The following is a 25,782-nucleotide window of genomic DNA, read 5'->3' as shown; positions in this document are numbered from 1 at the left end:
GAGTGGCAGCAAAGCGCACACTGTGAGAAGCAGATTCACCCTCATCAACTGTTGTCTGCACCACTGTGATAAAGTCATCCTCTACTGTCACCACTGACTCAATAATGCCTTTCAGTTCAGGCATTGCTTCTGGGCTACCCTTGGCTAGCATTTCTTCAGCAGCAGGCTTCCCAAAGTCTGGGGGCATTTCTGACACAAGATGTTTATCCTCTTCTTTTCCTTCGTGCCCTACTTCCACCTCTTCTTCCTCATGTTCTCCCCCCTGTGCAGCCCCAGCTGCCACTTCACATGGCAGAGGCTTTTGGATTTCCATAGGTTTTATAGCTGTATCAGGCATCTTTTCAGCTCCTCCTGCAGGCTGTGGTATGCTCTCCATCTGGATCTCAGCAGGCTCTTCCCGGAGAGGCTCAGCTTTTGGAAGCTCCACAGAAGGCTCCTTCGCTGGTAACTGTGCAGGCTTCTCTTCCCCAGACACGTGAGGTTTTGGAAGTTCTGCTTTGATGTCCTCTGGTTTCAAAGATTCTCCATTCACACCTTCTTGGGCTTGATCATGCTCTCCACTAGATTCGTAAGATTCCTCTTTATCAACTGCCTCTTGATGTACCAGATCAGGCTTAGCTACTTTTTCCTTAATTTCTATTTCTGACAGTTTGGTGCTGTCCTTCAAGTAACTAGGCTCAGCCTTGGAAAGTACATCTGCATCCTTTGCTTCTCTGGAGAAGATGGTCTCATCTTTCTGCTGAGTGTCTTTGGGTTCAGGCTCTGCTCTTTTAATGGAAACTTTGTCCTTTCCTGAAGGGAGAGAAACCTCACTAATCTTAGCATCTAACTGACTCTGATATTCTTGGTCAGCTCTCCTTGCAGCCACTTCCATATCATGTTTTATAGCATTGTAGTCTGGTCTAATTGGAGCTTCTATCTCAGCTATTTCAGGAACAACACTAAGAGTCTTCTCCTTCTCCATCAACATAGAAACAGAATCCTTTTCTATTGCTAGCTCTGAAGTAGATATTCTGTCATACATGGTATCACCAGGTAAATGAACTTTACCAGCCACACTTTCTTCTTTTCTTTCTAACATTGCCTCAGCTTTTGTCTTCTCTGGCTCTGCTCCTTTACTGGGACAGACCTCTTTAGAGTCACCTTGATCTTCACTTTTTTCTAGCACGGTATCCAGCTTCTCTTTTTTCTCCTGCTCAAAGTCCCTCACCAGAATGGACTCACCATGCTGACTTAAGTCTTTTTCACTGAGGAATTCTTCTTTTGATTTTTCAGCAGCCGCTAGCTTCACTTCAATTAAAGACAGGTCAGGAGCTAGGCCACGTCTCAGTTTCTCATCTGTGCCTTCGTAGAAGGTTTCACTTGTTAAATTCTCACTGTCCTGGACTGGAGAAGGGAGTGGGACTGTGTACTTATTAAAAACACAGTAGCCCAAGTCTTCCAGCTGACTTTCAGCTTTTAGAATGACATGGTTTTCATCTGTCACAGGTGGCAGGGCTGTGTTGCTGTCTTCCACAACAGTGTCAGAAGGAACTGACTTCTTCTGTGCCACCTCAGCATCTGCACTCACAGAGGCTAATCTAGATCTTGTCCCTGCCAAGTCTAACATTTCAGGCAGGTCAGGAGCCAAGACAGCCCCATTTTTGTAATAATCTTTGGCCTGCAAAGATGGTTCGGCCAAAGTCTCAGGCTGGACTTTTTCTTCTGCCATTGCTTTTTCTTCTTCAATGTGCTCATCTTCCTCTCTACTATCAATGGGGAAGCAGGGGGCCTTCTCCACTGCTGGTGTAGTTGCTGGCAAGTAGTCATCACCTTCGTCCATACTTCCACTGGTGTTAGTTAGAATATCCGAAGCAAGGGGAGAAAGATCATGTGCACGACCAAAGCTAAATCCTAGAGCTATTGAATCCAGGCAGGACATTGGCAAGTTAATAGACATACTTCTCTGCTCAATTGCAGATCTCCCCCCAAGTCCCAAGCTCCTGCTCAGAGTTAGATCATCTTTATTTTTACTATGAAGTTCTCTCTTATCCCCATAGACTTTGGGGTCAATAGTGAACATTCTTTCTGTTGGGGAACTGGGTTCTTCAGACGTGTCTGGTGTATAGCTCTGAGCCAGGGTACTGTACCCCATTTCATGAGCACGCACACTCTGCTGCTCATTCAATTCCTCCTCCTCCTCTTCCTCTTCGTCTTCCGGTATTAGACGACCTCTCTGATAAGGCTCATATATACTCTCTTTAGTGTCACTTAGCTCATAGTAATCACTGCCTTGTTTCAGACCATCTGCTTTGAAGGCTTCCTCTTTCAGAGCGGAGGTTTCAAAATACTTTGACATTCCTGATCGATCCTCCTCTTCTTTCATTTGATGAGGAGCTGAAACACTTGTCTTCTCCTCCTTGGTATCTTTTTTAACATCTTTCTCTTGAGAAGCTTCAAGAATAGGAGTCTTGTCACTGGTTAAACTTGGTGTCTCAGGGGCTTTCTCTGTTACTCTGGATGACTGAGTGGTATCAGGATGCTCTACGGTTTTCTCAAGGGTCAGTTCATGGCTTGACTTGGCTGGCGGTACCTGTGTGCTTGGCTGTGCTTCCTTTTTCACATCTACCACTGCTGGGAGGCCACTTTGGTCCATTTCTTTTTCTGCTTTGACAGTATCAGGTGACTTTTTAGCCTCACCATCCTTTTGAAAGTCTGCTTTATCTAGGGAAACTGTCTTAACTTCAGGTTTTGTGGCAAATTTACCATCATCTAATATTTGAGCCTCCCCTTTATCATAGAAGTCGTACCTTTCTTCCTCATCACTCTCATCCTTGGTCATGTCCTTTTCTTCCCCCCACAGAGGGATTTTCGGCGTGCTTGGCGTTTTCAGACCATCTACAGTTACTGCTGAGATTTCTTGCAGAGTTAATGTCCTGTCTCTGTGTATCTGTTCATCTTTACTGAGATCTTTGGCGAACAGCTGGTCAGGGGGTTCCTGCTTTGTCTTGAAACTGTCTTTGAGTGAAAGCTCCTGGGGAACAGCAGGAGATGGGCCTGAAGGAAGTTCACTTTTGGCTGCTTCTGCCTTGATTTCTGGTAGAAATAGAGAACTGTCACCATGACTGATGGCAACACCTTGGACATCTTTAAAGTCATCTTGAAATTTGATAGACAAAACTTGGTTGGTTGATGAGGGCACACCTGCAGTCCTTTCTTCTGTCCTGCTCCCTTTAGGCAGTTGAGATGACAAGTCCTTTTGTTCTTGAGGAGCAGGAGGCTTGGCAGCAGGTTCTGCAAAACTGGCTTCCCCTTTCTTCTGTGAATCAGTTTCCATGATCCGTTCTGATGGAGGTGAAGGCATTTTTTCTTTGTCCTTGCTCTGTGAATCCTTTTTATCTACAGCCTCTGTTTTTGCTGGCTGTGGAACTAAGGCATCATATTTAGGTTGCTCAACAGTCTTACTGTCTTTCCCAGATTCATGTAGCTTTGTGTCTAATGGTTCTGCTGCGAAAGGGCGTGCGCCCTCCTGGACACGGAATTCCATCTTCGTGGCTGCAAGTAAATCTGAAGTAGTTTGTTTGGGTTTTATAACAAAATTATTTAAAGCACTTACAGGCAGGCAGTCATGTGGCTTACAACATCTTGGTATGAATGAAGGAATGGAGAGGGAGAAGGATGCAAACATGCAGCAAGGCCATCCACCTAGAAATCTGCTTTAAAATGTTAAACCCTAGTTTACTTTCAATATATGAGGTTTTATAGTGAAAATGTGAGTTGTACACATATAAACGTGACCACTGAAATGAGATGACTTCATGTAAATTCCTCGTCTTCAGGATTTGTATACAACAGCAAAACCACAAGTAATCCTCACTTCATTGGAAGCTTTGCTGGACTCTGTAGCTTATATTAGTTTTCGGTTAGTAAAGTCTGCAAAGTTAATCAAATCAACTGGACCTTTGTGTGTTGCTGATATTTAAAACATACATAGCTACATATTTCTAAATTTTTTTTTTACATTTTCCTTCCACATGCAGCCTAAACAAAAGAGATAACGCATGCAAAATGTTTTGCAAGTGTCAGAAGCAGGTTTTTTTTAATTGTAACAACTTTTAACATTAGCTTTCTGGCAAGTGACAAAAATCTCACTGTTGCCATGAAACCAGCATGTGTAAACCAGTAATAGACCTATTAATGGTCCCAGACCTTGAAGGTCTGGTCTTCCAAGTGGCCAGCCACCTACAGCTGTAAGTGAAGACAAAGAATACTTGGCATGTTTCTGTGACTCTGGATCAGGCCCTAATTAAGGTAATTTGAAACTAAAAATGCTACTCATCGTCTACCACTACACTTCACACTATACAACTTCAGAGAGTAATACCTAGTTAAACACTTTCATACATGCTCTGTTAATCATCAATAGCTTGATCTGGTTTTTAATATCCTATGGAAAATAAAGATTCTTATCATAAGGAAATCTTCCAATCATGGAAAATATGGAGGGAGAGACTGCAGAATGTGGCAGATCTTTCTGCAGATCTGTAAAAAGGTTTTCTGAGTTTTTTCCTAAATCTTGTTGCCAAAAATGTTGGGCCAAGTCTGAATTTCCTCAAGTCTGCTTGAAAGTCCATGGAGACATCTTTGCTCTGATGAATCTGATCTTTTTAAGAACAATTAGTATCAAAGTATTGGTCATTCTTTAAACATTTGAATATGCTAATACTGAGTCAAAAAAGCAACTGCCATTCTAAACTCTACAGGTAGTTAAACCAGAAGTCTATACCTACAGTAATTTTGCTTCTTTATGTTTTCACATTTGGTGACTGACTTGCACACCCTATGAAGTATACAGATATGGCTATTGGGCTGATGTCACCCTCATTTCACAGAACTTAAATAGCTAGATACTGCTTTTCTCTCTTTGTATCCTACTGTGCCTCTTCCTGTAGTGCAAATGAACAACACCAATGGCATCAAAACATATTCTGACTGCCAAAGGAATTCAGTGTTCTTCAGCTGAGCCAACCAGAACACTAACCTCCCAAATGCTGCATTTCTTAGCCAGGCAGGGAGTGGGTACATCACTACTCACACAAGGTGTCTTTGTATCTTATTTCACTGGCTGCAGAGAAATACCATTGAAAGGAAAATCCTGAAGCCTAGTTCTTATGTACTAGTAAGTAAGACAATTGTAGTACATGTTTTGTTCAGAGAGCAGATCAGAACTTCACCCAATGCACGCAATCCTAACCTTCATGTCCCAGCAGAAGTGATGGAGGTTTTGCCTAAGAAGGGCATTCCAGCAGGGTTAAACATTTGTGATAAGGTAAGACACACAAAAAATCAGAGTTCTGGCAATGACTGAGGAGAGGAGGGGTGGACTGCAATGGATGGCAAGGGCATAACATAAGAAGCAATAGCTTTAAGGAAGCTAAACCAGAATACACTGAAGCGCACACAAAAAAACCAAACCAACCAAACGAAAAACCTGCACACTGCAAATGAAAACATTTCTACAGTTTAAGCATCTTTATGTCATAGTCAAAGGCAATAAATCTGCTGTTTGAAAGAAATGCAGATGAATCTCTGCACCAAAAAAATAAAAAAAAATATACATAGATTAGCAATGTGACTGGCAAACACGTCTGAGATGGGGCAAAAAGGCTTACACAGAGGAATCAGCTTAAGCTGCGAAGCATATTTTATCATGGCAAAGTAAAAATCAGGAATCAGCCGCAGTGGTGGGAAACCATGTTGTCATACAGCACCTATGCAATCATATTATCTGCTACACACTCTTCAAGCATAATAACAAGAGCAGTCATACTCATAAATGCAAAAAACAGAAAATGAAGCAGCCTTGGAAAGCACTGGAGAAAGCTGGAGGAGGATTCACTGGCAGCACACACATGCAAACCTAAGGAGGACACACCTTCCTCAGCCAAGGAAGGGGATGTGATTTCCAGGGGTGTTCCCGCCACAACGGTCACACTCTCCCTGCTGGATGCCACACTTGGCAGTTTGTCTTCACGACACACTTTGGCCTTTGAACCAGAATCCAAGTGACCCTCACAGAGGCCCTTTGCCTGGTCCAGAGGCTCAGTGGGCCCGTGCTCTTTCCCCAGTTGCTTCCCAGGAAGAGCAGCAGGTTTCGCTTCCACAGCCATCAGACTCTTTGCTGACTCTTCTTCTTGGGCATGGAAAGAGGAGGCGACATCAAAACCAACAGTAAACACCAAGCACACAGCTGAACAGGACTGTTTTTACCTAACACTTTCAGCTCTGAACATTTTGGATTTAAACGTGTAAAGGTCTGCAAGTATCCAGTCCATTTTAGTCACTGAGGAACTGAATTTTCCTTAGGGAAAAACAAGCCCAAAACCTGTCTCCCTCAGAAAGGCATGTTTATGCTGTAAGATGAGAGCTGAAAGTGTTTTACAGGTATACCTCTCCCAGAGATGACCATGGGTCAAATAGTCATTGCAAATGGAAATGGTATTGGATGATGGATGGCTCTAACAACACCAATGCATCAATGAGCTCAAAGTACACGATATTTTTCTGATAAATGTGCTCTTTAATCCAGCACAAGACATTCGGCTAAGGTGGAGGAAGGTATGAGGCATTGATTTCTGACCTTGGTAATACTGACAGCTAAATGCCAAGAAGTCAATCTATCACATGAATCCAGAATGTGGCAAAATACTGAGAACTTCCACAGTGCATTGTGTGTGGCTGATAACTAGTGGTTTTTGCAAGATTTCAGCCAAGATTCCTACACTGAATGGGTTTATAAACAATTTCTCCCTTAGGCTTTCTGACATCTGAAATCTATATGTAAAAATCACCATTTTAACACAAAGACTCTTCATTTTCTTTGCTGTTTCCCCACTAGTCCCCAGGCTCCTCATCACCAATTAACTCAAAGAAACCAATGAATGCAATATAACTACTTGTTCCTCTGAATTTCTAAAATATATCGCTCAGCCTATGGGCTATTAGGATCAGTATAGTAATATCAAACCTTTACTTGTGCCATGGCAGAAGAATGATTAGAAAAGTCTCCATTCTGGACTTGTACTCCTGCCACTGCTACTCAGACAAAAATTACTGTGTGCTGTTAGCATTCTCTCTGGAAAGAAGTCAGGATTAAGTCTGAAACCTTTGATTCAGCAACATACTTAAGCAGTGAACCAGTAGCCATGCTGCAGGCAACCTGATGACCTCTCTGGGTTTAAAGTGTGTCTCATAATTAAGTACTTTGCTGAATCAGACTTAGAACAAAGTGGTTTCAAATCTTGAAGTGGCTGTATATAGCCTCTTGGTATTAAAATAAACCTCTTTACAAGGGCTTGGTTTTTCTTCCGTGACTGGCCCAGCGAAAACCAGACACTCAATCATCTGTTTCAGTAGTGGCCTTTAAAAAGTGATTTAAGGAACATAAACTCTATTTGAGGCTGAGAAAATACCACTGTGTAAAGTACAACACATTATTAACAACATATAAAAATTTAATTAAGGTTAGATAGCGTATCTTAAATGAATAAAAGCCAGAAGATTCAGAATCAGAACTGGACCAATGCCTGAGCATTACAGGATATTTACACATGGGTGGATTGTAAAAGCAGCCTGGCAGGACAGCAGGTCTCCAGCCACAAGAGGCCCTGACTTGAATAACTTGCTTTACTTTTCTTCTTCCAGTTTGATGTAGTTTTCTAAGTGCATCCCTTTCAATTAGAAATTTGTAAGGAAAGCCCTTGATTTTACTCTGTTACCCTTGACTTAATGAAGGAATTCCACAGCCTCCCTTTGTGCAGCAGGCTCTTATTCCAAACAGTCTGCTAGCTTACAGGCAGCAAGTGGCAAGGGCTGTTTCATAATGCCTATCTTCCCACTGATGATCCAGCTTATTCCCCCTTTTATTTTCCCACACAGATGTTAGAGACCTTACACTTTCACCAGAGGTAGATGCATACGGATGAAAAGAAAGCTGTCCATTAATTAACCAGGCCAGGAGTGCTCCAAGTACAGACATAGGCACTCAGCTATAGTAAGGCTACTCCTGTATTTCTATCTCCCCTAGCTTCAGGCAGACACGCTGACCTTAACAATCTTCAGGTATTAGCATTGATCTCATATTGGTGTTGTTGCAGTATTAGGCTATATAATCCTGTTAATTCTGAACAACTCTGGTTTTCTTGAAATGACCCAATGAACAATTTCAGGTACACAGCTCCATCCTCCTGAGCACAAACCTTTAGAAGATTCAGTACTATTTTTAACTTCAGCTCCCAAGACTTGACTCAGTCTTTGCATAGGCAAATGCTGTGAAATCAAACGTCACCTATTTTGCCTCAGAGAAGTCAGCTTTTCTGTTAGTCACTGAAATAGATCCTCCCTTGATTCCTCAAAAGCCATTTCACTTTTACATAACCCTCACGGATAAAATACTACTTACTGATGTGCTCAGGCCATAGGAAAAGGAGGTATAGAGAGATAGTGAACTTTTTTTCCTTCCTCTTTGCAGTCAGCTGGCCCAATGCTAACAGGGTGTATCCACAAAACAACCAGAGATAAACAGGACCCACTACTGACTGAAATCACCTGTGTACACTGGGGTAAAACTTATTTACTTTGCCTGCTGGAGAATTGAAGACCTTCCATGCTCTCTTTGGTATAGATGTGGGGTTTTCCCAATGTGTTAACAATTGATTTACCTCCAGTAAAAATCTTTAGGCCTAGCTTGTACACTGTTCTTGGCTGTATTACTCTAGCACAAAGAACAAATTAACTTCTGCTTCTTTTAACTAGGTGGTCCTTTTCTTTCTGCTATGAGCCAATCCTGGAGACCAAGAGCCCTGATTTAAGTAGGGACCATGCTTACATTGACCCCATTTGTTGCTCATGCTGCAGCTTTCCCTTGACGTGGACAGACTGTTGGAAGGGTGTCACTTCCATGTGGGGAGAAAATACTAGTAGTTTCCCTCCCCAGAAGGCAGCAATCCCAGCCACATACAGAATGGAATGGATGGCAGGTGAGGAGAGGGGAAGAGGAACCAAATGGGACCATGCTCAGTTCACCTTTATCATGCCCCAACAAGACCTCTGTGCTCTTTACTGTGGCACTGGGATGTGTACTAGAGCCAGTCCACTCCGAGCTGAACAAAGGGTGTTCATAGTACTCCTCATCCGAATTGTAGGGCTCATCATCAGGCACAGACACTGAAATGGAGGGGGCCAGGTGTTTGCGCCACTCCCTGCCGGCAGCAGGCCCTGGGCAGTGCTGTAGTGGTCCCACCTTATCCTCCGCCCCTGCATCTACAAACAGACATACACAGACAAAAGCTGCAGACAGACAGACACAGAAAAGACAAGACGGGATGGACACATGCACGAGCAACATTAGCCACTATGTCATGCTGTAGGGTGGACGACACCAGTCAGGCTACGGGTTGGGGCAGGGTGGAGGAATGAGACAGCTGTGCATTTTAACACGCGGCTCATATATGTCGCGTTTCCCACTGGGTTTACAAACATCACAAACCAACCATCAGAATAACTGAATTTCTAAACTGCACACTCATCATTTAGAGGAACATGTCATGCCCAAACCACATCTCACAACTCACACTGATACTCATGCAATATACACCCGACTGCGTTAAAAAACTCTGAAGTGTCCTGACACAGCTGTATCACTCCTAGTCATTAGCTGAAGGACTTGGAAGTGTAAAATTTAAAGGAAACCAGCTTACACTTTGGTCAATGGTGGTTTTATTTTAAATTTTAAAATTTCGCACTTCTTTTCCCTCTAAGTAACATTTCAACAACCAAAAAACCCTTCCCCAAATAGGTAGCTACTATTTTTTCCCCCCAATAAAGTCCACACAGAGTTGCTCACAGCAGCCTCTATGAGTCCTGTATTTTACGCTGTTGTGTCGTGTTTCCATGGGTGAACTAGCTCCCACCTTGCTGTTTGCTAATGCTCTGCAATGACAGCTTTATTCACCCATCACTGTAGCATCGCAGAAAATCACATAATCATCTCAGAGCTACACCAGCTACTGACAGCTACAGGGAGGGGGAGGCTTGAGTTGGTTTTTGCAAGACAAAGAAAAGTAATGGCACCCAATGAAAATGACTGGCCTACCACCTGATCATACAAACCTAGAGGAGAGACTTGAGAGGTCATGTAGGCTAAAGTGTCTCTCATCATGAATAAAGCTATGACAAACTAAACACCTAGTGCTAGAGAAAAGATGTTTAAGCCCATTCTCAGTGTATGACAACTTGAATGGCAATTTGATGCACACTACATTATGGGGTGCCTTAAGCAGCTGCAGCTGTTCCACTGGATTTCCTACTGGCTTCAAGAACAAGTCCATGTCTGATTTCCCTGGTCTTTCTCCAGGCAATTATAGCTTAATGAATTTCCTCAGAGTCTCCAGAACTTCCACTCTCGTACCCAAAACACTAAGCCAGAAAGCAGGGCTTTTAAAGATGCAGCATAACAGATATTAACCAGATCTCTCTGTGTGACCCTAAAACTGTGACTGCAGCTCTAATTGCCATTACCCAAGTCTTGGAAAGCAACCTTCATCCAAAACAATTTCATCTGTAAGAGCTCTAAGGTTCTTCCTGGCAAACAACAGTAAGTTTCTTTCTGTAGCACACCATGACAAGACATCATCTGTATCTTTAAAAAAAAAAAGCACCCTCTGCTTTCTGCGGCAACATGGCAGCAAGTGTCCTGGAACATAGTGACACGGATTTCTTCTGCCTGGGAAAGGAATGCTGTAGTAGCAATCTATTTGGGCTTAATCACCATGCCCCCATAAAGTGAGAAAAATTAGCAATCAATGGCAGTATTTGTAGCTCCTACACATATCACAGTCCTGCAAAGGGAAGCTTGTCTGTGTTCAAGCTCGTGTGCCAGCCCTGAGGCTGGCCAGGACCGCAGGTCTTCTGTGTCTGCCTGTGCAAGTGCACAGACACCACCCATGGAACTCAGTGTAAGGAAACCACTCTCACAGTTTCTTTCAGGGCTCAAAGAATGCCCAAATCGCTAACAGTTCAGCTGCTTCGCTCCTGTAGTGAAATCCAATCCCCAGTTTCAGGGGTTTATGCATTATTAAAAGAGGTAGGTGTGGAAAGCTAAGCCGCCAACCTGGTTCTGCTGGGCAGGAAGCTCTGCAGAGTACTGCAATAGAAAATGTGAAACACAGGGCTCTGCTTCCCACTTTTCCCTAAAACTTAAGAGCCAGTAGCGAGGTTGCAGGGAAGCATCTTGATCCACTTGCAATGTGGATTTCCTCCCCACAGAAGCTTCTACAAAAGTCTGTAACAAGCCTGAGGGGGTTTGTGGTTTGCAAAAGGCAAATTACAAGGAGTGAGCACATGGCTCAGAGGGTGAGAGACCAGGAATGAAGTTCCTCCTAAACCTGAGAGGTCCAAAACTTCAACTCTTGCTTCTCTGCAGGGTGCCCTCACACTAGCCCATGAGGACAAGAGTGAAATGGGCTGATGCACTTGCCATCTCTTCTGCTGGAACTGGGACATTGTGGAGCAAAGAAGGGAAGGTTGATATGGTCAGAAGCAGAACAGAGGAAGTTGTGCAAAAGGGGAGGTTCTTCCAGCTGCGGGTTATATTTTTCCAGAGGGCCCTTGCATCAACAAGAGTGAAGATGAAACCCCATCTCTACACTGATGCAAACAAGGCTGAAAATTTCTTCTTTATAGGCTCTGAATGGATTGTGGGCAAGAAAATAGAGGTCCTGCCTCTGCTCCTTAACACTACAGGAACTGACAACAGCAAAAATGCTTATTATATACTATTGTGATGGTCCAAAAGCATTAGGAATGCAAAGTCTAGTATTATTTGGGGCTGTTACATCTGTGGCTATTACAGATCTACATTGTTTGTTTATCAGTTTTCACAAAGAAAGTCTTCAAAATTACTACAGATAATTTCATTAATACAATAATGATGTCTTTGAAGGAGGATATGCTTTTACTTCAGCAACAAGAAAAATCCTTTGTTATTTTAGTCCCTTCTAATCTTTTTCATCTCAAAGCGTGAGAAAAATCCCTAATGCATTCTAAAGTCCAAGATTAAAATCACTTCTCACAAAGGCTAATTCTGATTCAGCTTCCACATATATTTTGAGAATGCCTTGCAAGAAGTAATTTTCACTGTCAATAAATCCATTTTCATAGGACACTTGATTCTTTTCAGTCTGCAAATCATTTTTATTTGGTATATAAGGCCAAATCTGAAATGCCTATTTCAAAACGGAAGACAGTCCAAAGGCATCCTTCGACCTCATAACGTTTAGAAAAATTCTTCCATGAAGATGCTGACCATTGTCCAAAGGCACAGAGCACAAAAGAAATGCCAAGTTGGCAAGAGAATATTGCATCAGCCCTGCATGACCAGATTCAACTGATAAGAGGATTAGAGGGTGCTAGGGAGAATTTCATTTCCTGAAAAAAAATAATGATTATGAGTTGAAATAAATGAAATAATTTCAATGAGGCAAATCAGTTATCTTACCTTCTGCAGCAGTAAAAAGGGACAGGTTCATTTGAACGTTTTTCTGCAGCCAAATCAAAGGAACCTACATCCACTGACTCCTTTCTCTCACGAAATACACTTGACCCACAAACCTCTCTGTCTTTTCTACCTTTTTTTTTTTTAATTTGTGTTTGCTGCATGGCTGGCCACATCCACCTTTGTCATGTCTACAACAGTGATTTCCTTCCTACTATGACTGAAGGAAGTCTCGTGGATTCAAAGCAATGCGACACACACTGACAAGTGCATTAGGAAGGAGAAGGGAAAAAAGGTCTGAGGTAGATACTCCAAGTGCTCACATTTTTTGTTCAACAGATTAATAAATTGTGTTCTACTGAGCAGAAAGACAGACAGACAATGTAAAGATGCATGAGGATGGATAGCCACATGGTATAGGAAACAAGTGCAGTAAAACTGGGTCAAACCCTACTGAGGCAAACTCTTCTGAATGGGAGCTTTGCCTGAATAAAAATGACAGGTCTGGCTCACTCAGGTCAGCAAAAGCTCAACTTACCCACAGAAAAAGGACCACATCTTCTAACACAGAGCAGAACACAAGATTTTTACTATCGTTAACTACACTGAATTGACAACACTGGTATGCTGGGGAAAAGCAACATAATGTATTTCTGGTGAAATTATTTTCATGTTCATTCTGTTCTTCAACCAACTCTACTGTGAGTTCCAGTTTGAGAGCCAGACATGGACAAGGAGCTTCCAAAAGAGTGCATTAATGACTCAGCACATCATTTCTGTCCTTAGTTCCTTTACAAACTGGCCATCTGCTCTGAAAAAATGAAGAGCTGGATCAAAATCTTGTCATGGAAAAGTCTCTTTTGATGAACATTAAAGAAAATTGTTTGAATGTTTTTTAAAACTGTGACATTGTGTAAACCATCAAAGCATCTCCCAAACACTGACCTTTCGGTCCTTGTAACCACCCCTGTGGGGTAAGTAAGTAACTCAATTCTACATGCAAGGAGTGAGAAAACAAACAGTGTTAAGGGACTTGCTGAGTCATGTGCACAGCTGGGAACTGTAGAGTCTGGCATCTGATAATTACCTCAAGTTGTGTTGTTTTGCCACCTTCCTGTGTTAGTACAACTAGCAAAATGCTTTCCATTTGCTTTGGGGGCAATCTACAACCTCCTGTCAATTAATCAATATAAGTACTTCATAAAATCCTAAAACATGTACAAATAATACAGCTGATAGAAACAGGACACAATGCTGATCCTCAGCTGAAGGCTAGTGGAAGAACCTTGACATTGGCCTGAAGCAGAAGAACATGCCCTTTATTGTGGTATGAAAAATCAAAAAGCATACACTGAACCAGCTAAGTACACTACGTATTAAAACATAGTGGGAAAACACCAGTAACAACTCTAAAAACGCTCGCTAATGCCCTACCAGTTTTCCTTTCAGTTAGTAGTTTTGACTGCCACCACCTCTGGGTGACGAGTCTAGGATCTGTTGTACTATTTTTTAAACACACATGGGGCAGATGTCTTTTTAAGAAAAACAACAATCAATTAATCAGTTCTTTCTATTGGTTACTAACCACATCCAGTTGGTATTTCCAGTAGAGTGGACTGACAAGTGTTGTTAACACAGGCTGTAATTGCATTGTCTCAAAAATGACTGCAAGATGTAACATGCCTAATTGCAATGTCCTCATAAGCTGAGAGACTTTGCTAGCACATGAAATAGCCATCATCCACTTGCAAAATTCATAGAGGCTCTGTGTTAAAATACCAACAAAGTTTGTTCAGCAGACGATAAATTATTTTCATGCACTTATGTAACAAAAAGAAAGAAAAAATGCTAAAAGAAAATCCAATAAGGAAATAAGTGGACACATAAAATGCTACTGACGTGGAAGAGTTCAGCTGACAGTTCCCTGGAGATTCTGAACCCAAATCCTTCCCTCTTATCCCCATGACATGGCTCAGTTTTAACATGCTGCGGTCTCCCTGTTCTGATGGCCGTGATGCAGCAGTCGTCTTCTGTTGAACAAAGCACTGATGCACATGCCTAACACTGCGACAACTTCACTGGGATTTAGGCCTCTGCTTAACGTTAAGCCAATGCTTCAGTTCTTAGCTGGAGGAGATTTTAGCAGGAGGAAAATGCAGTGATCATGGGCTACTGCAATTGAATGTTTGTCGCGCAGAGCAGAGTATAAATTTGCTTTGTGAGACTAGAATGTGACTGCTGCACTTTGTGTACAGAGCCCCCAACACACACAGGCACTGAAGCATGAATTACAGGTCGAAGGCCAAAGAAACAATCCAACTCTGAATCTCCTTGCTTTCATGCATTTAAGATTCCAAAACCAAAGCTCATGGTAATTAAAAAAATGCAGCCAAACAAATCTTAAGAAAAGAAAGATGACCCGTACTGAATCAAAGTTTTGGTGACCACACTGGGACAACAGACACCTTGGGTCATATTGCATACAACAGATAAAAAGGTGAGCAGCACCATCTCTTTTTCTGTAATATGGACGTACTTAACACATCCTGTCAGTTACCTCTGTGCTTGTGTCTACCTCATCCATGCATTGCAGTTGGTTTGCAGATGGGGAGTTATTGCTGGGAATGCCTTATCTTTTCACATGAAGGTGCAGAAAGTATCTCCATTTTCTGATTCCCCCATCCTTTAGATTCATGTCTCATCCCTCTGCTGACAGCTGTGCATTGCAACGTCCAGGAGACCCTTACCTTCCTCCAGAGCTCCAGTCTGCTCGGAAGCTGGCGACGGAGGCGGGGAAGGAGGCAGGTTGGCTGACTCTTCAACTGCTAGAAATCAAACAGTGAAAATGAGATACAGCAATTAATTCCAGGGAGACCAATGCATGATATGAGCTGCAGTCAGCCTGTTCTGCCCAGCTGAGGAATTAATTATCCGATGGGAACTCGTGCCTACTGGAATTTCAGACAGATCCTTTCAGAACACGTGGATTTTAAAAGTTATAATAAAAGGAATTTTTTTCTTGTTTTCAGATGGTATGAATTACTGACAAAATTACAGCCTTACAGTACAATATAAAAAACAAGTACAAGATAATCTTTTAAATCAGTATTGCCACTTAGAAAACCTTCAGTCACCCAAGGCAACAACAATAAAGCATCCGAGCACGAGAGAGATTACAAATTCACGCCAGCTATCAGAAACTGACATCCAATCTCTTCAACCTACCCTGAGTACATGAACAAAAAACATTCTGCACACCTTTTTTTGTCCCTACTGCTGAGTTCAAGGTTAATCATAACACGTGCAAATATTGCTTGTCTAAATACGAGAGACATGAGAATAGAGAACTTATGTCAGCCATGACACAGCAGTGATTCAGCTGGGCAAGGCACAGTGAAAACTTAGATGCACTTAACTAGGTTTTACATTCATTCCCAGTCACGAGACCAGATGCTGAAAACAGATGGCATTTTTTCACTTATTTCAATTCAAGTAAGATGAAATCCTAAACAAACTGTTTCTTAAGTGAACTAAGCATAACCTCTGCATCTGATTCCATACCAATCACTTTGAGAATTTTTTTTTGCTTTGAAAAACAGATCCACTATTGGGGCTTAACCAAAAATTTGTTACTTTGAAAAAGAAAGCAACAAATCTGTTCTAACAGATCTGTCTGATCAATGACACCTCTCAACAAGGCACATCTCAGTTTCCAACTCAGGGCTTCTTCCCAAGCACAGAAAGGCCACTTTCAAAGCCCTAGCAGAATTTTCCAGACTTCCTCCTGTGGATTTCAGTGTGGTTTGCAAAAGATCACATGTGACTTGTCCTTAAGATGTGCTGTCCAGGGACAGAGTATTTATAAATTCATCACAATGCAACTGATCACAGGAACTGTCACCGACAGCTCTTTACTGAAGGCATCCTTCTCAGAATTTTTTAAATGACTGATCTGGCTAGATGGAACTGAATATCCACTTTGCCTCTCCCAGGCCCAAGTGAAATGATTTGCACTTAAATATGTATGAAGTGATTTCCAGAACTGGGGTCTTCCATGTAAAATTGAGTCACTGCAAAGAAGGGAATTACCAAGCAACACATCTCCCTGGTGCAGTTCAAAGTTAGTTCAATGAAGCAAAAGACCCTGGGAACCAAATTTCCAACTACTATTCTAAATTACTCATTGACTTTAATTCATTCCTAGGCAGGGTCCAGCTGCTGCACCGAAGCAAGCAGAGTGCCTGTGGGGAAAATACCTCAAGGCATTGTTTTGATTTAATCACAGCATACATGCACTCAGCAGAACCTATCCCAGGGAAGGCTTGCAAGACTTCTCTACCTCAGGTCGGAGTATGGCCTTTCTTTGGCCTTTGGTGTACATGTTTTGAGCTACTGCAGAAGTTGTCTGGTGAGGAAGAAGCACTTCAGGTACAAATGGCTGTATACCTACCTTCTGTGTGTATATACATATATATACACACACGTATTTCGGAGAGACATTTCACAAAGGAGGCAGCAGGTGGTTGGGGACACAGCATAGACTAGTGGCAGTGGTGTCATTCCCAGTCTAGACCACTGGCATTTACTTCTACCATGTGTGACTCCTTCTCCCACAATCTTCCCTCATCCTGCCCAGCTGCTAACCCTCTTGACCCTCATCCAGTGTGTCCCATTCCTTCTTGCTTCCTCTTGAGGTGCTCCCCCTCCATCTATTTGAGAGGCTACCACCCAACCAGCAAAGCCTCACTTTCTCTTTATCTGCCTTTCCCCTATCTTTGCCTCTTCAGACATTAATCTTTCACGTTGTGCATGGCTGAACACAAACAGTCCCACCACAGTCCCATTTTGTCCCACGACGACAAAACCCTACCACCAAACACTCACAGCTGCGCCACTCGGGAGTCAGCAACCAGGTGGAGAACTGCTGTTAGAGCAAACAGGGAATGAGACAGTCACAGGGCCAGGAAGAACCAGGGCTACAAGGGTACTGCCATTATTACGTGGCTCCAGCATTTATCCAGTGCTGCTGTGGTTTACCCATGAGCATAACCGATGTGAGTACACAGCTGGAACTGCATTTTGCAATATACGTACATACAGTATTTGCAGACTCGAGGATACTTGGCAGGTTCTTTGTCTCATTTTACCTAAAGGTAGTGGTCCAGGCTGATCTTTGTGCTGGGCTTCTTTTTCCTGTTCACCTTTCAGGACCGCTACAGCTTCAGCTGTTACCACTTGTACTATCCTCGCAGACACTTCTTCTGTGGCAGCAGCAAAGTCAGAGAAAACAAAGAAAAGCATGCTAATCAGAATGGTGTTTGAAAATCATAAAGATTAGCTTAAACAATAAAAAATGGAGGCTCACTTCATCCATTTTTAAAAGAGAATCTTTTTTCCTGAAATATAAGGAAAGCATTAAAAATAAAATGGAGCAGATATTTCAAAGATCTCAGCAGAAAATGCCGAGTAGCTATAAAAATCAGGAGTCCAGCCTTTACAGCAAGATGCACAAAGCATCATTATTAAATGCTCTTTCTATTAGGGACAATATGCAGCAACTGCAAAATTTTAAGATGATAATTTATTAACTGTCTAGAAAAACTTTTGCAGGTACTGTTTTGCCAACAGGGGTAGAATGGCCAGCTGAGTAATGGGATTTCTTGACATTTAATATATGAAGTTAGCTGCATTCCAACATACACTTTGGATGCTATTTCCACCTCAGCAGCACATGGTTAGTATGCATTAAAGGCACTTCCCAGGCAGCCATCTACACTGATGAGGAGCTCAAAAAAAGAAGGGCCAAATAATCTTTCTGTATGATTAAATGTCCTCACGCCTTTTAAGACTGCCAAGCAAAGCTTTAGTTAAACAGCAGGTGTGAGTATCACGCAGAGGGACTGCAGAGGATAGCATTTGTTTGGTGGGATGTGCTCTCAGGCCCTGGTCTCAGACACAGGCTTGGCTCCTGGCTGCTCGCGCTCGCTCTCACCGTGCTCGGTGCAGGGAAGGGACTGGCATGGAGCTGGCTCAGGCATTGCATGCTGGACAGACCCAAGTGCCACAGGACCCGCACTCTGCTCTTCCCCGCTGCCCTCAACGCGTGACATGCCCAAGAGGGGCTGAGGAACCGGGTGCTCTAGTGAGCAGACAATGGCAGTAGGACCACTCAAGGAGTAAATACTTCCAAACTGAGAAATTGTGTCTCATCTCTGCTCTAGATCCACTCAAAGGGGCAGAGAAATGTCATCAGACACATAACTGCACGTGGAAGTAACCAGAAAGGTTTCCTGCCCTAAGGGCAGCTCAGGTACCTTTGAGCTAGCAAATCAAGGTCTTAAGGGTTGGTCCAGCAGAACCATCTACAAAAGAATTCAGAGAAAAAGGGTTTCTTGTTCTTATGTGACCATTAGCCTGCTCTCCCTTAGTCACTAATCAATATATTCCTCTCTCTCAGCCAAACTCTGAAAATAAACCCCTTCACTCTCCAGCTATATCCAAGCGCTCGTTGAGAGCTGTTCCCAGTACAGAAGGGGCTGAACCCTAGGCCATAAGCTGCATGGTCACAGTCCACCAGCTGCAGGGCTGGGCACACACCTGAGAACAGGGCAGGAACTTCGGTGCTGCTCCAGCCCTCGTGTGGAGACAGAGGTTTGTAATGGCAGATGTCAATACACCCTGCTCCCTGTCACAGCCCCCATTAATCACCATCCTGAGGGCAGGAATGAAAGCTCTCTGCTCACCCATTACTGCGTCCTTCAGGCAAGGACTGGCTGGGAAGGGCAAGTATATTTAAATCAATGCCCTAGATGTAACTTTACAGCAACCATGCTGACAAGAGACACTGACCATCAGATTAATAATGATTTCTTTTCACAGTTTGTAATCTTACAGACTGCTTTTGTACTTGTAATATAGTTATTCCTCTTCGGCCGTCCTTTATAAAAGCTGAATTTTCCCCCCCCCCCCCCCCCCACCCATAAAACATAGATGGGAATTACTTGACTTTCACAGCCATGTTTGTCTAAAACCAAAGTGCTTGGTTAATCTTTGTTTTGCACAAACTAGGTAATGAGACGTTAAAAATCCCCACCCACTGGCAAAGAACATCTCTAACCATTGGTATTTATATCTTACAATTCACTTCCCTCCTGACTGGTCACCTGGAGGGTGTGACTGCAACAGTTCCATTGGCTGCTGCCAGTAGCAAGAGTAGATGGATGAGTATGTCAGAACAATTACCAAGCAATGGGGAAAAAAAAAGCTGATTTGAAAAACTGTTAAGCCAAAATATATGAATGTAAACTTGCCAAGGATAAATTCAGACTAGAAATCCAAATATGCTGCTTTCCTGCTCTCAGGGGTGTGAACTTCAGGCAGCCTTCTGCATAGGAGGAAACAAATCACCTGGTTTGAGATGAGCCTCAATACTTTTACAAAAGGGACCACATATGATACAGGTGCTTATAGTAGTAGCAGACTGAGAACAGGAGCTCTAGTTCTCTGTTCTTCTATTCAACAACATGTCTCTAGCCTTTGTGGCTAAGTAGATCGAATCAAGCATCATAACCCCATAAATCAAGTCATGCATGTGGCCAGTCCCTATGGACCAAAGAAGAGATATTGATTTAAAGCCCAGGAAGCTTCCCAGATGCCTTTCAGGGGCCTGCACCTCATTTTAGTGTTTGGCTTTCTTTTTCAATTTCTCCTGCTTTCACACCTACTGGATGCTGGGGGTGCTTCTCACTGCCTCTTGGTTCCTTCCTCTTGTGAGAAACATGGAACAGACACTTCCCAGGCCCTCCCAGACTCTCACATGGTGCTGCTCTTGCAGAGCAGTGGACTGGACTCAAATGGTCCCTCGGAATCATTACAAGCCCTGACAATTCCGTGTGTTGTGAAGCACATGGAGGCTGCAAAGCATGAGCGATAGTGGGGAAAACTGGGAGAACAGACCTGTGGCTTGACTCATCCTCTTCCTGCAGAGATGTGGTGCCTTCTCCCACGCCACACCACACAGCTGGTGTGCTGCAGCACCTTGCATGGTTGTGCATGGCACACTGGGAAACAAACTGCTCTTCCATAAATCATCCTTTGATACCTGGTATATCCCTAAGCAAATTCTGCTCTTTCAGAGCAGGAAAGAGTATGGCCCCAGCAGCTTTGGTGAGCATGGAGAGCAGCACAGAGCTTTGCAGAGTGCCACAGCTCCAGAAGACCCCACACCAACTGCTGCCATCACTTTACACCTCGAGGATGTGACACGTGACCCTTCTGTCAAAATTTCCATCAATCTACTGATTGCAACACCACTGACAAAAGCAGCTTCATCAAGTTTGTACTCTTAGCTCACATGAACAAATCAAGACTCAATGAGGAAGACTGTTAACAAAATCAATTTTTTAGCTTATTTCCACAAGAAAATTTTAAGAAAAGGCTTTGATTAATTTCTGATACAGAATATGTAAACATTTAGTACCCTGGAACATATCCAAAGGAAACCCACTTGGTCAACTGCTTTCCTCATCAGCCAAGCTACTGCAAACCTCCTCCCAGCAAGGTAAGACAAATCCCTATTAAAAATGGCCTCCTTTGTTAGAGAATTTATGTTTGTTCCCATCCAGACTAGTTCTCTGGTGCAAATGGGCTCTCCAAGCCTGGAAGGCAGTTCCCACCCTCTCAGCTCTCTTCCTGATTTAATTTGCCTGGGACAAAGATAATGTTCCATGGGGAGAAACGTCTGGGGGTGAAAGGCTGCCTCTTGAAAAACGGAAATTTCAATTTCAGTCTATGCAAAATAAGTAAATAAAAAAACAAATGGCCTCTGGGTTTGTTTGTTTTGTTTTGTTTGGCAGGGTTTTTTAATCAAGAAAGGCTTACTTCTGAACACTCTGCTGATGGATATTTTGGGTGACACAGGAGGCACGGGCAGTTCACCAGAAGAGCAGTGTGTTTGCTATACATGACTGCTGCAAAAGGACAGACATTTCTGCACTAATGGACACTATAAATAGCAGATCCAATGGGTAAGTCAAATCCTCACAGGGCAGCTATTGAGACTTTTCATAGTTTCCTTATGGTTCAGTTAAAGTTCAAGGAAGCCTAATGATAAAGAACAAGAAAAAAAGAGAGAGTTAGCTAGCCTGGATGCCAGGCAAATTCTTCGTAGCCTAAAAGCTCTGGATTCATTAGACATAGTTTTGTTTGTAGACATTTATTTTCTTTCTCTTTAAGCAGGTGGACACTCTCTGATTCTACTTTGTGCCACAAGAATGGCACTAACATATTACAAGTAACACCAAATATATATATTTTTTTAAAGACACAAATACCTTGAGCTTCACATTAGACTCCAGCAGAATAAAGAATGGCAACATGCCTTTCCTTTGCATTTTGCAGAGAGTAAAACACTGCTCCTTTTTACCAAGATGTCAGCTGCCCGTGATACAGGACACACACAGAGCTTCCCGGTTTGATTTCAGGGAATGCAGTGCACAAAAGTACAGGCAGTCCTTGAATGTGATGTCCATAATGGAGAGGAGACATTGTGAAAGACCCTCAGCACGAGTTCTCCAATGCCCCCTGGCAAGGGACAGGCTGAGGTGAGAGGCCAGGAGCTGACACACAGGGACAGTGGTTCTGCTGCTCCCTGGAAGGTTGTCACTTCAGACCAAGCTCCGACAGAGCTGTCAGGTCAACTCTGCCTGGCTGCTGCTAGTGCCATGGCTGCTCTCGGGCAGGAACAAGGACAGTGCCATGCTGAGGGGGCAGGCATCTGTCTGGGGCACTACACTAATTTAAACCAAAATCTGAACTCCAAACGAGTAAGCACTCTGTGCTCTTGGTTTTGGAAGGCAGCTCAATTCTTCTACAAACTCCAGTCCCCAGCACAGCAAATCAGGACATTTGGAATATTCCTGCCCCACAGATAACTCAGGGACACAAACCCTTTCAGTATACTGGGATGCAGAGGGGATGCTGAAGCAGCTGTTGATGGTATGGGGAGACACAGCCATTCCTCATGGCTGGGTTCAAAATGCCTGTTGCCTCCAAAAGCTGCTGACCTCCTCACAAGCACACCCAAGGGCACAAGAGCTGCCCAATCCCCATGCCAGCCTGCTCTGGCACCAAGATTTAAACTGAAGGCATCATCCAGACACTCCCTCCAGACACCTGAGTGCCTCTTCACTGACAAAGACTCAATCAGGTGCCATGCCAAAGCATGGCAACAACAAAGCCCAGGATCTGGCATCAGATCCTGTACATGGCCAAGGTGTCCTTTTGTGTCCTTTTAAAGTCCTCCTTCATTTCTTACTGATGCTGCTGCAGTTGTCAGTGGACTGCAGATGTCTCCATTGACACCTGAATCCATTACCTACAGTACTTTCATTTCCCAGGAAACCATTCCAGTTCATTAACTTTTCTAATAGACAGGTTTACCTGCCCCAGAGACAGATATACAGATGGTGGCAAGAGTCTTTTAAAAAAAGGTGTTTGAGCTTTCACCAAATATTTCCAGAAAATCCTTAGAAAAACAATCAGCAGCTATAACAGCAAGAGCAAAAATTAGATCTGTGACACATCTCCTCAGTGATGTGTAGTGCCTGTTCCCTTTGTGCCCTTTTAAGTTTTCCTTCAGCCTCTGGCACTTTTTCCTCCTTCTCTTCCAACCTACTCTGACCTCAGGCTCAATCTATGGAGAAGCTGAGTTTGCTACGAACACCACTTCTTAGGTGAAACTGCTGAGGCTCAGCTGTTTGCCTCTGACAGCCTTCATCCAGCAGTGCCTTTTATCTTCCCTCTCTCCCCTACCTCTGTAGGCAATGCTGTGATTATTCTGAGGAGTGTTTTTGAGGGGAGACACTGCCCATGGGCAGGGCTCACAGCATCTCCCTGCCTTGCAGGTACATGACCTGACACTGCCGCAAGGATCCTGCCGGCAGAAGAACCAGAGCTGGGACAGCTCACCCTGGGGAACAGCCTGCTCGTCACCTCAGGGAACAGTGCCAGTGACTTCTCAGGCCAGAGTTGCTCCAGACAGTCCAGAGTTTTTGTCCCCAGCTCTCCTTCTCCTTCCGTGCCTGTAGCCACCTGCGTTTCAATACTGCCATTCAGCCAGATCACTCAGCCCACCTATCTATCACTTTTTCTCACCTAAGAACCCATTTCACAACAACAGGGACAACTCCTCCCAAACATAAAATGCATTTTGCCTCCTCACAATTTCACCAGGACACTCCTCCCAGACTGGAACAACATCACACCTCCCTCTTTCTGGCAACAGCTCCATCCAATGCCACTATGGTGGCAGCAGACCTTGAGTTTGCCGTAGCCACGGAAGATGCCATCTGGTCTCTTGTTTAAGGCATAAACAAAGTTCAACGTGCTGGAACTGCACCGCACAACAAATGCTCCAGGAGAAAACCAATGGAAAAGGACTATAGGAAGGAGGGATGGAAAGGACGAGACTGAAAATTGTGTCACAACTTGACATGCATTCACAGTGTCACCCCTCAGACACCGACCAAGGAAATTAACAGTGAGCTCCGTTAAAACAGAGTAATTAATGCTCCGGGAGCACTGAGGCTAAAGCAGGGATTAAAGAAAGTTGCAATCAGATGGAAAGGATAAGATAAAATAATATATTTCATTAATTTTGCTACATTTTAGAGCAGAGCACAGCAAAAGGATTAGCTACATGTGTGCTTGCAGAATGGGGAAAACAAAGCAATTTCAGTCAAAATGTGCATGTCAAAATCCTCAGTGGGGTGCAGAGCAGTTTCCAAGGTAACCAGCACTAATTGTTGGCACAGTGGAATCAAGTCAACAACAAAAGCACAGAGCAACCTGCACTGCTTAGTGAGGCAAAACACCCCACATATTCCTGCAGAAAGGAAAGATACAAAGCAGCTATTTTGCTATCTTTGACAATTTGAAAAGCAAACAGGACCTATGGATTTTTCCCCTCCGGGTACTGCAATCCGAGTGCAACAGGACTATGAACCAAATAGCTATTCGATTTGTTTAGAGGCATTAGCCAATCCCCTAAGGACAGGTCCTGAATTCACGCTCTGCTCTCCTGGAAGCTGGTGGATGACTTGTTTCAGTCAAGACTGCTGAAACGTTGGGGGGGCAAAAAAAAAAAAAAAAAAAGACCCAGGGACATTTCTGATGGAAAAAACCCAAAGATACATCCTGGACTTCATCACTGGGATCACAACAACTCTAAGCACTGCCTCTTTGCACTCAGATTAACAGAGAAATGCAGAGCACGAATCAAAGCAGTATGAATAAGTTATATAAACCCCAAATAATGCCAACAGATTAGTGCTTGTGATTGAAGAAAAAAGCCGTAACATAGCTTTACAGAATTCAAATATTGGCTTTCAAACGGCTTTTGTGAGTGTAAATATTTTGCTGTAAGTAGGTCCTTGATCTGGATGTTGGCAATATCAACAGTAATTGGCAGGAGGTATGAAGGCAAATAATAGGAACATCAGCTTTTAAATTAAATGCAACCACAACACAACTGACAAGTATCATTTCCCTAATAAACTCGTTGACTTTAAGCTACTGCAGCATCAATGAGGATAGTGACAGATTAATTTAATCACCAGGATTCACCAGCTAACCAACAGAACAGGTCAAAAAACGCTTGTGTTTTGGGAAGAAAGAGGTTTGACTGTTTAATATGTTGAACCACCAAGGTATGAACATTCAGGTTACCTTTGGGGAAAGGCATAAAGCAGTGACTCTGAGAAGAGCAGGAACAGGTGAGCTACAGCTCAGTACCTGACACTGCAGCTTCACACCCTGGTGACCTCCTCAGCAAATGGCTTATGCATCCCTGTGTTTTGGGGTACTTCAGGTATTCAACAGCACCTTCTACCTTTCCCTTAAACTCTAGACTGTAAATGTGAATGACCATTATCCAACCTGTTAACACTGTTGGACTTCATGATCTTGGAAGCCTTTTCCAACTTTAGTGATTCTATGATTCTTATATGATCTGCTTTACAGCAGAGTAAATCTGGTGGGAAACTGGTGTCCTGCCTGCAGCTGAGCTGAGCTGAGCTGAGCTGAGCTGGCTGTGCTCTGGTACAAACAGGATGCTGGAGGGTGACTTTCCTGTTGCGTGGTTCAAGAGACATGCTAGCTACATTTGTGCAGTTGTTCCCTGGCAGCAACACTTACCAGAGTCTTAGTAGAAGGTTGGGGCACTGGACATTATTGCTTATTGGGCAATCAGG

At 43.3% G+C, this 25,782-nt stretch overlaps 1 protein-coding gene across 1 annotated transcript in view; it reads right to left on the bottom strand.

Annotated features, from left to right (window-relative positions):
• Positions 1 to 25,782, bottom strand: part of LOC103803510 (microtubule-associated protein 2-like) — a 52,699-nt gene that overhangs the window by 13,356 nt on the left and 13,561 nt on the right. The window contains 4 exon segments of the mRNA XM_009076069.1: position 1; positions 4 to 3,546; positions 15,280 to 15,357; positions 17,680 to 17,793. The exon segment at position 1 is cut by the window's left edge and continues 215 nt beyond it. Coding sequence (XP_009074317.1) covers position 1; positions 4 to 3,546; positions 15,280 to 15,357; positions 17,680 to 17,793 — 3,736 coding nt within the window.

The sequence above is a fragment of the Acanthisitta chloris genome, unplaced genomic scaffold (assembly GCF_000695815.1).
Source record: "Acanthisitta chloris isolate BGI_N310 unplaced genomic scaffold, ASM69581v1 scaffold826, whole genome shotgun sequence".
Taxonomy (NCBI): Eukaryota; Metazoa; Chordata; class Aves; order Passeriformes; family Acanthisittidae; genus Acanthisitta; species Acanthisitta chloris.
Note: the sequence above shows the minus strand (reverse complement) of the source record. Positions and strands in the feature narration are given on the sequence as shown.